Genomic DNA, 13502 nt, shown 5'->3' with positions numbered 1-13502 from the left:
GTAGTTCTAAGGCTAGGGGACTGATGACATCAGATGTTAAGTCCCATAGTGCTTAGAGCCATTTGAACCAATTTGAACTTACCTGAAATGTATTAAGAAATTAGGCTGCTAATCAAATTATACGCTTACTTAGCTAGCTCAGGATACTTCTATTTTTCTTGGAAAAATCACTCCTTTAGAAAAATGAGGCATCAAACAGTTACCATTCGTTACCTGGCCCACTTTTTAACTTTATATAGAGTCACTTTTATGGTAAACAAACAGCAACGGCTTTCAAGAAACGTCTTCAGTTTTAAACTTCCACCCAACCTAAAAAGGAGACTGTTTCCAGAGCTATTTACGTTATTCTCTTTCGTCTTTACTGTCTCATACTTCTCAGGTTCTTCATGTAAACATTGGCACTGCCACTGTTATTTCCTACAGAAATCCCCTAAATCAACATTTTGTTCAACTATTGATATCATTCTCTTTCCTCATTACTACTGCAACGTACTTGCTTCTAATACCACTATATCTCATACATAAAAACTCTGGTTAGTCTCTCCTATCTTGGTACCATAGTTAATCACACACACTCTCCTTTTTTACTTGGACCAATTCAGAAATCTTTATGTCATTACTGCAGAACTCTGTCTATATTTACCACCAAAATATCATACCTCTCTGTAACATGTAATTTCTTATCTCAGAATTTCCTTATCCTTTTATTTCGTTCACTACACGTAACTGCTACTTATTCTCTTTAAAAAATTCACAAACATTTTCTTGTATCCAATTACATATTACACGTGGAATCCCATTTCTCGTCGACTGTCCCCTCGACAGTGAGGAGTATTAAAGACAATGGACATAGGCCAGAATGATAGAATATGTAGACTGCCCATACAAAAATAACCTTAAGTAAAATTGTCAATAACTCAAGCACGAAGTGATCATTAATCACTTATCACTGCGAGGCGTACAATACTCTCTGAGGTTCTTAAGCCTAGCTCCTCTTCTTGGTGCATTTTTTTTTTTTTAGGTAAATTGTAGTTCATAACCACACCGCAGTTGCTACGGTATGCCGATTTTGTCAGTTCGTGAAACGGCTTCTGGCGCAGTATGTGAGGTAACGGGCGGTTGTGGCGCCCTGGAAATACTATATGTTCTGAGTTGGGGCGGCCGCACAGGACGTCGGTGGGCGCGGGCAGCTCGGCCTGCCGAACACGTGGTGCCGGACGTTGGCCGAAGCAAGAGGGGTCCAGCGGCCGCGTGGCTGGGAATTCCATGTCGACACTGTGACAAGGACGGTGCTTTGTGTCCATGAAGGAGATTTCTATGCCGGGCGTGCCAGAGATGGAGGACTTTGTGAAACCATAATGGCAGACATTTCACAGTTCGTATAGAAATTAGTAGTAGCCAGATGAATGATGATACCTCGAAAAGAAACATGTACACTACCATTATATGCTCGACAATTCTAATGGTGTAATCAAATGTTCAATATCTTTATTAGTACAGAGTTCAGTATCTGACTGTAAATTATACAGGTAACACCCAGCAACGAATTTCCAAAATCTAAACGGTTCATCCGATTTCGTCGATCTACGTGTCTTGAGAAAGCTAGTAGTGTAAACGTAAATTAGTATAAATTACAGCCATATAACTGTAATAGAACATGAGTTATTAGAGGTCCAAGTGGCTGATTACTATCGATCGCGTCAGGCCATAAGTACACCACAGTTACACGAAAAAAAGGTAGCAGCATGCTTATATTTATTCGTCTATGTCTTTGTTTATATCCGATATATACCATTCATGAAGAAATTGGTTAAATATTTACTGTGCTATAGAAAGCACAGAGATATTAGGCTACTGGCCTACCTTTTGTTCTAATCCTTTGATATATGTTTATTTAACTTGTCTATGTATCTAATAATGTGTGTTAGAGCGTGTTTATGGTCCAGCCGTAGGAATATTTATATTATTTCAAGTTATTTAAATGTAAATGCAGTACCTCGAATGCGTTTCATTACGTTTGAGTGGGTGCGTTGGCATGAAGACATGGTGCGAGCGCTCTAGGCAATCATAGCGCTCGTGAATGGGGAGACTGGATGGAAGTGAGTTCGGGTGAGGAGTGCTTGGAGTATGGCACAGGACACAGGAAGTGCCGGGACGGTACGGCGCGGCGGACGCACGGTCGCGAGAGAGACTTGCAGTGCGGAGCGGTTTGCTCGTGGTCGCGAGAGGTAGAAATACTTCGGAGTGCGCACTTGTTAACTTGTGAGATTTCCGGGGTTTCTACAGTGAGGACGTAGAGGGCGTTTAGAAGTAAATATGTCGCGAGCTATGTTGTGGTTCATAACCAATTACTTGCAGTAGGAATCTATTGTTTCCCTGTTATTCAACCTACATTTCATTTAATTGCTGGACTATCGACACCAATAAGTGTTTTGCAGAAGTATACCACATTCTCAAAAGTACTTCTACTATCGTACTCATCATTTAAGGTCATTAGTACCTGCATATTTTATGTAATTGCAATCTTTCATTTATAAATTTATATGTTACATTAATAATTCGCAGAGTGGTAGAATCCGAGTAGTAGAGTGGTAGAAACCTTCGACCATTCAATTCATGTGTGTATTCTTATCGTATACCTTAGACTCAGCGTATTTGGCCTGTAATGCGGCAACTACATATCCCAGCCCCTAGACAACGAAACCAGCCAAAACTTTTAATACCGCAACTCTGAGTCCGAGGGTACGTAGTTGAGGGCCACCACACCAACATCAATTCATTTTCTAATTTGAAAGCCCGCAAGTACACTGCTAAGGTAATTTTTCCCTGCCACTATTATACAGCTGTGCCCCAGGGTTAGGTAACAGGATAACAGAGCGAAAGTTCTCAAATAAGTTAGTAACAATGTCACACCAATGAGTTAAAAAGGTTTACTTATGTTCTTGATTTGAATTATGAGTCTGCAATAATACTTGTACTATAGGACAAAAAAAGGTTCTCAATGGATAAGTGCAAATAATCTTTGGTCAAACTCACAGTACATATCAAATGTAATTTACGACAACAGTCTGTTAACTTCTAATAATTCACTAGTCCGACGTTACCTGTCTAAATCTGCTCCGGACGATGATCTACAACCAACTGGGCGAGAGCTGCTCTTCTATCTTCCTAGTAGCCTTCTGTCCGTTGTCATCCGGTCATTGGTCGATTGTACTCGACCGACAATTGACCGAGGCGAGTTCAATATGTTTTTCCCCTGCGCCGCCCGTGGCACTGGTGGAACTCGCGCAAGTGGCGTCTCTATGGTACTGGCACCAGCTCACGTCTCTGCGCCTCTGGTGCTTCTACCCTGGCTACGTCTTGTTCAGACGATACAACATTGTGCAGTAGCACTTGTGCATTAGATGCCCAAATTGGGTGCAACTTCACATACGTGGTAAAGCCACCCACCATAGGAAAACAAATTCCGTACAAATACTGGGACAAATAAGATCTTAGAAGCTAAATTAAGGAAGGGCAAACCTACGTTTCTAGCATTTGTAGACTTAGAGAAAGCTTTTGACAATGTTGAGCGGAATACTCTCTTTCAAATTCTGAAGGTGGCAGGTGTAAAATACAGGGAGCGAAAGGCTATTTACAATTTGTACAGAAACCAGATGGCAGTTATAAGGGTTGAGGGGCATGAAAGGGAAGCAGCGGTTGGGAAGGGAGTGAGACAGGGTTGTAGCCTGTCGCCGATGTTATTCAATCTGTATATTGAGCAAGCAGTAAAGGAAACAAAAGAAATATTCGGAGTAGGTATTAAAGTCCATGGAGAAGAAAAACGTTGAGGTTCACCGATATCATAGTAATTCTGTCAGAGACAGCAAAGGACTTGGAAGAGCAGTTGAGCGGAATGGACAGTGTCTTGAAAGGAGGATATAAGATGAACATCAACAAAATCAAAACGAGGATAATGGAATGTAGTCGAATTAAGTCGGGTGATGCTGAGGGAATTAGATTAGGAAATGAGACACTTAAAGTAGTAAAGGAGTTTTGCTATTTGGGGAGCAAAATAACTGATGGCGGTCGAAGTAGAGAGGATATAAAATGTAGACTGGCAATGGCAAGGAAAGCGTTTCTGAAGAAGAGAAATTTGTTAACATCGAGTGTAGATTTAAGTGTCAGGAAGTCGTTTCTGAAAGTATTTGTATGGAGTGTAGCCATGTATGGAAGTGAAACATGGACGATAGTTTGGACAAGAAGAGAGTAGGAGCTTTTGAAATGTGGTGCTACAGAAGAATGCTGAAGATTAGATGGGTAGATCGCATAACTAATGAGGAATTATTGAATAGGACTGGGGAGAACAGAAGTTTGTGGTACAACTCGACTAGAAGAGGGGATCGGTTGGTAGGACATGTTCTCAGGCATCAAGGGATCAGCAATTTAGTATTGGAGGACAGCGTGGAGGGTAAAAATCATAGAGAGAGACCAAGAGACGAATACACTAAGCAGATTCAGAAGGATGTAGGTTGCGGTAGGTACTGGGAGATGAAGAAGCTTGCACAGGATAGAGTAGCATGGAGAGCTGCATCAAACCAGTCTCAGGACTGAAGACCACAACAACAACAATGGGACAAGTAAACCCAGACCTACTAGGATGTCTCTTCTGATGTTTGCCTATTGTACCTTTCACTTCGTGTAATCTTACTGTTTGTGCTGAACTTCTGACATCAGTAACAGTTTTATACGCTTTATGCAAACGTCTCCATAAGTTGTTTCACTGATCTCTGCAATAGAATCTCCTGCCCGTAGTCACTTTTTTTTGGAAAAACAATCTTTCAACTAGCCCACATGCTGTTCTGGAAAACAAATTTTCCGTTGCCTTTCACTTCATTTTCTCCTTCTGAATAAACCCCTTTGTGTACCTGACATTACTAGACTGCTTTAAGAGGTCGAGAATCACCTACATAACCTTTTACTAATGCCATGGCATCGTACTGATCCTGTTCCCTTCATAGTTACTCAGAAATCCTCTTCAGTTAGCCTTCTTCATTTATTTTCATCATTGTAGCTAAAGATTTCCACCCCTACTTTACTTAAAAACGGATTTTAATTTTGCTCATTATCGTCCACACTTCTAGATAAAGCACCTGATTACATTTTAAGACCCCTTAATCTTTCCTTCTCAATTAGTCAAAACTACATAGCATAACTAGAGTAGCTGGCACTCAGGGCAAATATGAACTTTCCACTGTCCTCCGAACATTTCACTTGCTGTCCTGAGAATGGTGTTCTGGCGAAATATAACACAAGTGTCACATAAAACTGTTACTCAGCACACTCCATGTCTTTTTACACAGTTTCACCTCCTTCCTATGATGTTGCCCTCCAATCTTTTTATTTTTATACTACCTTTTCTTCGCCTCTCCATTTCTACTCTGACCATCTCTGTCCCCTTTTGTGTAGCATATCATCATTTCTTATGTCCATCTCGAAACTGCGTTCAGTTTGAAGTGGCACCCATAGACCCCCACTGCCACATCCTAATTGTGCCACTGCTCACCTCTGTTCAGTCGTTGCCGCCCTTTCATGCAGTTCGATACAAATGGAGCATATAGTCTCACATTTTTTATTCCCTTCATAGCTACAAGGTTTGAAGGTCAACGTTCTGAGAACAGGTTCCCGATGATTGAATGATACAATTCACAAAATACTCCACGAAATCACCTATTTAAATCAGAACTGTTGTGAGTACTGTTAAATGCAAAACGTATCTAATGTACTAACACAGTCGCCAGTAGCTGCATAGAATAAGAGTCTTGTAATCATATGGCCACTGGTCCAAAACTCTTCAGTAGCTGATAGCAAATTCTATCTCAGTTCTATATTTATTAAGAAATGGAAATGTTACTTAGCCCTCGTAATATCGTAATCTACTCTGGTGCCGTTTTTAAAAAGATTCAGAAAAATTATTTATTGTTTTTAATGATTCCATCTGTCGTACTACGTTACATTTTTTAAATTTTTCAGTAAAGTTCAAACCGAAAATTTAAGTCTGAGTCGTGAATGTGACTTTCTGTAACAAATGTCAGGTTCATGACCATTCTTACACATCGGTATCTCAGTAAAATGTATGCTGTAAATGAAAATCAACTACAGTCAACGACAGTCTTTTGATGTCATAAAATATCCCTTCACTCGGTATAAACATTGCGAAAAACATGTTGCTGTCGCAAAGTTTGTGCAAAAAGACGTTTACCAGTTTCTGTATCCTAGTTATATACGAGGACCTATCTAAAAACTGTAATATTATTAAAAGCTACACAGATCTAGAGAAATTTGTTTTTCTTAGTCTTTCTTTCTGGTGATGGGCGCAAGTAACACCCTTGGTATTAGGCATTATGGAAAATGCATCGGTGTTTCTAGGGTTAGTCACAATTTTAATACAACTAATATCTCTTTGTTTTTAATGACAGCCTTTACGTAGGTAATTTAAAATTTCATTCAGACGTATAAAATCCATGTTGTGAAATGAAAAGTAAACATCAATAATACTGATCAAGCTGTAAAAATAGAAAAGTAGTTATTTTCTACTTTTTGTTTAGCATTTTTGTAACAAATTTATATTCACTGCGAATTGTCGAACTTTACATAAGATTAGTATTTCATATTAAAATGTTGTTATTTTTATTGAAATATTATTTACACCTCTTAATAAATGTGGAATTTTAATAGAATTTAAATAAACAGTGCAGTAAGCTAGATCCGATCATTCACTTAACAGTTACAACCCTCTTATGCTGTACATTAAGCTACTAGCGACTAATTAAATTATTACAAAATGTTTCTTTCTTATCAGCACTCAGAAATGTTTCAATCTACAAAGTCGACTTTTTAGAATATTTGGGTAAATGTGTTATATTCCTTTAGGAAACTGATGTATGCACAGTGGGCATTAAACCGTATGAGTATCAAGAAAACTGAAGAGGACTAGTCCTTAGTGTTCCCTTGTTAGAACTATATACAGGTAGCCGCGTAAAATGGGCAATCGATTTGTTAGCTTCCAGTGATCTGAAAACTAGATTCTAAAATGTCTAACCATTTGTGCGCACTGCACAGGCACGTACATGTTCAGTGCACTGAAGACAGCGCTGCGCGTCTCAAAAAAGAGGGTGGCCAGTGGGGGCGGCTGCCTGGGGATGGGGCGTCGTCGTCACTTGCCCATGGTGGTGCTGCTGACAGATGGGGAGGCCAACAGAGAGTGAGCAACACAGACGATATATTGCGCCGCATCACGGCGCGCAACCTAAAGTTGAAGCCCGCGATCTTCACGTTGGCCTTTGGTATGGACGCCAATTACAGCTACCTGCGCCGCCTCGCGCTGCGCAACAGCGGCATCAGCCGCAGGATCTACGAGGCCGCCGACGCCCACCTGCAGCTGCGCAACTTCTACCGACAGATTGCCTCGCCGCTCCTCACTGACGTCAAGTTCAACTACGATGGTCAGCAGGTGAGTTTGGGAATAGGTCTTTGCAGACTTCTCGTCAGTGTTGTTGTTGTTATTCTTATTGTTGTGGTTATCAGTTTTACTGGAACTTTCATACCGAGTCTATCTTTTACAAGTATCTTCAACTCCGAATAACTACTGTAGCTTACATCAATTTCTTCTTTCTTACGTGTTCCCCGTATGTCTCCATCCACAATTTTTAACCCGATACACTTCACTTCATTCTCAATTTGAGAACTCGGTGCCTCAGGATGTGTTCTATGAACCAATTAATTCTTTTAGCCCAGATGTCACATAAATTTCTTTAATCTCCGATTCCATTTACTGCCTCCATATTAGCTAATTGATCTATCCATCTACTCCTCAACACTCATCACTAACACTGAATTTCAGAAGCTTCTAGTATTATGTTGTTTGAGCTGCCCATCATCCACGTTTCCCTTCCAAAAAAAACTACACTCTAAATACCTTCCCAAAAGCTTTCATAACTCTGATTGTAACAAATTCATTTTTCCACTTTTTTTAAAATATAATTTGTATTTGTCACGCAAATAACAAGACTTATTTCCTAATATTAGTGTCTCGTCTCCGATTCTAATTTCCTCGGCATCTCCCCAATTAATTTGCCTACATTCCGTTACCTTTGTTTTACATGTGTTGATTTGCGTTTTGTAACCTAGCTCCTGGTAATCGGCGTATTGCTGCCGCATAAGAACTAAATATGGAAATATTGTTTGAAATTTGAAAGAGTTACATTGATTACGAATGACAGAATGAATGATGTCCATTTTACTATCGATAGTGAATACATTTACTGAAATTGAATGATGTCTATAGAATAAGTATATCTGACATTCATATCTTTTGTTGACTGAAGTACTGAAGTTCTTTAGGGTAGACAATATCTTTTGTTTATTCTCATTCAACGCAAACAAATCAATTGTTGGCTGTCCAACTCGTGAGCATGCGACATACAACTGGCCATGTGACAAACATGGATTTCGTAGATCCAGTCGGCACACTTGAAGTGGCTGGCGTTGTGCCCTGTTGATGGTCATTGAGAGTGCAAGTAGAGTGGGGAACTACCGTCGTTTTAAAACAAATGACATGGTGGCATTGATAGGAACGCTCGAAATGAGCTCATCTTCTCCTTTCGACTTCTCATTATTAAGAATAGTTACCTCGATGACATTTGGCATCAGTTTCTTCACAGAAAGTCATCTATTACACAGTTTGGGTGGACTGAGGTTCGGCAGGAGAACGGTTGGCACGCTGACTTTGAGTGAAAATTTACCTATTGGTGCAGCAGGAAGATCGAACGAATTTAAAAACTTGAGTGGATAATCATCAACTTCTCATGCATTCTCATGCATCGTCTTGTAGGTAACAGAATCGCTAGCAATTTGTTCTTGAAGTGTAACTGACTGAATTGAAGTCGGTGTTTTTTGCTGACAAAATAGTCCGTTCGCAAAGCATTTATGAATTCCGTAATTGGTGACAATTTGTGAAAAATCTTTCTGAATCAGATGAAAGGCGGATGGCACAATAACGCAAAACTGCAATGGATGTGATAAACATTTTGCGCTAGCTTCAACTGGTACCTCTCCTTCACCCATGGTCAATACCTCTTTTAAAAATGTGGTTGTCGACGCAGTACACTACAAATTACCGCCCGTATTGGTTTTAGCATATTTCTCCGAAGATGCGACGCCTTGAGGCAAACCTTGAGTTCATCAGCTGGTGCTGATGTACTAATCACTAGAAATTATTTTCTAAAGCCGCCATATAATAAAATAAGAGCGCCACCGAACGGTTGTGCATTTGATTGTAAGAGTGGTTTCCTACAAGCTATGATGCATTCGTCCCAAGCAATGACCTTGCAATGACCTTTAGCCATGCCAGATTCTTTCGAAATGTTACGTATTGGAGCTTCCTAAAAATCCACATCCAATTTAAATTTGAGCGCCAAATGCGCCGTGCATCCACCATCTAATAATGTAGTCACATCGGCAACGCCTACACAACAAGCATCTGGCGCAGTTACTAGCTCGGTCACTGCTGATACAATGGGGGGTGATCAAGATTTAAGTCAGTTTAAACGTGATGTTATAGTCGACGCGCGATCGATGGGACACGGAATCTGCAAAACAGCGATAAAGTAGGGATTTTCCCGTGCGACTGTTTCACGACAGTACCGTGAATATCAGGAATCCCGTAAAACATCGAATCTCTGACATCGCTGCGTCCGGAGAAAGATCTTGCAAGAACAGGACCAACGATGACTGAAGAGATTCTTTCAATGCAACAGAATTACAACCTTTCCGCAAATTGCTGCAAATTTCAGTGCTGTGCCATCAACAAGTGTCAGCGTGCTAACCATTCAACGAAACATCATCGACACTCGTTTACCCTTGATGACTGCACGATACAAAGTTTTACGTCTCGTCTATGCCCGTCAACACCGAGATGGGACTGTTGATTCCTGGAAACATGTTGCTGGTCGGACGACCCTCGTTTCAACTTGAACGGATGGACATGTACGGGTATGGAGACAGCGTTATGAATCCATGGACCTTGCATGTCAGCAGGGGACTGTTCAAGCTGGTAGAGGCTCTGTCACGGCGTGGGGCGTGTGCGGTAGGAGTGATATTAGACGCCTCATACGTTTCTAGACTCTGACAGGTGACATAAGCGTCCTGTCTAATCACATGCATCCATTCACGTCCATTGTGCATTCCGACGAACTTGGGCAATTACAGCAGGACAAGCCTAGGGACACCTCCGCTGGCCACCATACTCCCCAGACACTAACATTAATTAGCATATCTGGGATGCCTTTCAACGTGCTGTTCAGAAGAGATCTCCACTTTCGCGTACTCTTATGGATTTATGGGCAGCCCTGCAGGCTTCATGACGTCAATTCCGTCCAGCACTACGACGTGTTACGGTACTTCTGCTGCCCGCTTGGACCCTACACGACATGAGGCAGGTGTGTCAGTTTCTTTGGTGCTTCAGGGTGTTTTCAAAAATTGGTTCAAATGGCTCTGAGCACTATGGGACTCAACTGCTGTGGTCATAAGTCCCCTAGAACTTAGAACTACTTAAACCTAACTAACCTAAGGACAGCACACAACACCCAGTCATCACGAGGTAGAGAAAATCCCTGACCCCGCCGGGACGCGAACCCGGGAACCCGGGCGTGGGAAGCGAGAACGCTACCGCACGACCACGAGATGCGGGCCAGGGTGTTTTCAGTTTCATGCTTGCAGACCTAGTAAACATTGAAATTCCGAGGGAAAGTACAGCAGGCATCTAGAAGAAAATGGCGCAGCCCGCATGGAAAGTGTAGCTTTGCTGTGCCATTTTTTCTAGATGCGTACTGTGGTACTGTGGCCTCGGGTTTAGTAGGTCTGCAGGCATGAGTCTGAAAATAAATTGAAAATTAACTGTCTAACATTATTTTGCGAAATAAAAATAAAACTTTACAATCACCCTCACACATAGAACCGGAAACGGTCTATAACGTTCCCAGTACGTAGAGGTGTATATGAAGCTGTGTAATAGGATGTATTTCTTAACAGGTGGACGAGGACACGCTGACGAGGGCGTGATTCCCCACGCTTTTCAGCGGCGCGGAGCTGGTAGTGGCGGGTCGCCGATTCCCCGGTGTCAGACGTTTGTTCTGTCGCGTGACGAGCAGGGCTGGCCGTGCTAGGGACGCGGTGCCACAGCCAGCGGTGGCCAACGTGACGTCAGCGGAGCGGCTGTGGGCCTACCTGTCGGTGCGGCAGATGCTGGAGCATGACGCGCCAAACGACACTGTCCGCGCCAGGGCCAAGGACATCGCTCTCAGGGTAACACGCAGCTCAATACCTTCCAGCTGACATGTTTAGTTTACACTCGTGACTGGTATTACCTTGGCAAAGCGAGCTGGACACCTGTCCAGCCTGGAAGCAGTGTACTTCCGCGTTCCTTTGCAAAACATTATCTTTGCAAAATCTATTTATTTAGCAATTTGTTCAAGTAATACCGTGGATCAGTTTCGTAATAAACATTAAGAGATGAAAAAAGGAACTTCCACGAATTCTGTCAGTGGGATGAACAGAAGAAGATATAAAGTACATGTACAGACAAACAAGTTATTATAATGACAGAAAAGTGAGATGATTTTTTCAAGTGCAATAGCTTCACAAATTGAGCAAGTCAATATCGCGTTGGTCCACGTCTGGCCCTTATATACTACTGGCCATTAACCCTAGCATTACCAACGGGGGGGCCTGGTAGGCCCACTGACTCAGTTTTTCTATGTTGTATCCACACCCTTTGATATATGAACTTGAAAGCAAAGGTAATTGTTCGTTATTGAACGTACTATTGAGTCATTACAGAATTTCGGAATAAAAATGTAATTAAAATTCATTTACTTGATTTAATTCTCTGTGGGCCTTAGAAGCCCACCCGTTGGTAATAGCAAGGAAAGATTTACGAGGTTCTCGTTTCAAATTCTTACCATGAAACGAATTTTGGCATTGTTGCCTTCAGACATATTATTATGAAGCGGACCATTGTTATTTTCAGTGTTTCTGCTGCTGTTGAACCAGCAACATGAGTAGACATCGTTTACGTGATAGTTCCATTCAAAGAGTGCTAGAAGAAGTTTTGAACGAATCAGATTTAGAGGAAAGTGAAGTGGATGATGATGTGGAAGAAATTAGAACTGATTCATCGTCTGAGAATGAAGATGAGGTTGAAGCCAATCCACCAGATGATAATGATACGGAATGTGATAAATTCATTGCAAAAAGTGGACGAGAGTATATTACGAAGCCATCTCGACAATATCGGCGTTCTGTACAAAATATAGTGCGAGAAAGAATGGGGCTAGGACAACAAGGAGGAATTGCGTCTCCGAAAGAGGCTATAGAGCTCTTTTTTACACCTCAAATTATGAATCTAATAAAACTACACTCAAATGAAGAGGCTTCTCGACTAGGTATTCAGCACATAGATGAAGATGACTTATTTTGTTATATAGGACTCTTGCTAATCATGGGTTCAAATCATGACAATAAGATACCTGTTCAAGATTTATGGTCTTTGCTTCAGGGCCGACAAGTGTACTATGGATCTATGAGTCGGACCCGATTTTTCGAATTGACTAAAATATTGAGGTTTGATGATAAGAACACAAGAGAAATTCGTCGCCAGACTGACAATTTTGCTCCAATGAGGGAAATTTTTGAAAGCTTCAATTCTTCACTTCCATTGTATTTCATTCCTGGTCTACGTACAACAGTGGATGAGATGTTGTCTTTGTTCCGTGGTCGCTGTCCATTCAAGGTGTTTCTAAAAGAAAAACCTGGAAAATACGGCATTCTAATTCGAATGCTGTCTGATTCTGAGACTAGATATGTGATCAGCATGGACATCTATACAGGCGAGTCAGGAAATATACAGCATTCAAATGGACCGATGGAAATTGTAAAGAGACTAATAAAACCTATTGAAAAATCAGGCCGTAATGTTACCACAGATCGGTACTATACTTCAGTGGAGCTTGCTGAGACTCTATGGAATGATTTTCACCTCACACTTGTTGGCACCCTACAGTCTAACAGACGACACATACCTGAAGAGCTGAAGACTACAACTGGCCGCAGTTTACACTCTTCCATCTTTGCTTATACTGACCCTCAGACACAGAGGCCACCAATTACTCTTGCATCAACGCTAGTCCGCGAGAAGCCAAAACGACTGCTGTTGATGCTTTCAACTTATCACTCAGAAGGGGTGTTGAATGAAGACTCAAAAAAGACTAACATAAATCTTTTTTATAATTCTACAAAGGGAGGCGTGGACACCATAGACCAGATGGCAAGACACTACAGCACAAAGAGAGGAACAAGAAGATGGCCTTTGTCCCTCTTCTACACACTCATTGACATAGCAGCAATAAATGCATATTCACTCTTCCTCCTCAACTTTCCGAATTGGAAAAAGAATTTGCTAAACC

At 41.4% G+C, this 13502-nt stretch overlaps 1 protein-coding gene across 1 annotated transcript in view; it reads left to right on the top strand.

Annotated features, from left to right (window-relative positions):
• Positions 1–11373, top strand: part of LOC126411655 (inter-alpha-trypsin inhibitor heavy chain H4-like) — a 43503-nt gene extending 32130 nt beyond the window's left edge. The window contains exons 6-9 of the mRNA XM_050081383.1: positions 7102–7243; positions 7345–7492; positions 11071–11096; positions 11190–11373. Of these exons, the coding sequence (XP_049937340.1) occupies positions 7102–7243; positions 7345–7492; positions 11071–11096; positions 11190–11373 (500 nt within the window). The remainder of the gene's footprint in view (positions 1–7101; positions 7244–7344; positions 7493–11070; positions 11097–11189) is intronic.
• The last annotated feature ends 2129 nt before the right edge of the window (positions 11374–13502 follow it).

Source organism: Schistocerca serialis, chromosome 1, assembly GCF_023864345.2.
Source record: "Schistocerca serialis cubense isolate TAMUIC-IGC-003099 chromosome 1, iqSchSeri2.2, whole genome shotgun sequence".
Classification (NCBI taxonomy): domain Eukaryota; kingdom Metazoa; phylum Arthropoda; class Insecta; order Orthoptera; family Acrididae; genus Schistocerca; species Schistocerca serialis.
This window is presented reverse-complemented; position numbering and strand designations above follow the sequence as displayed.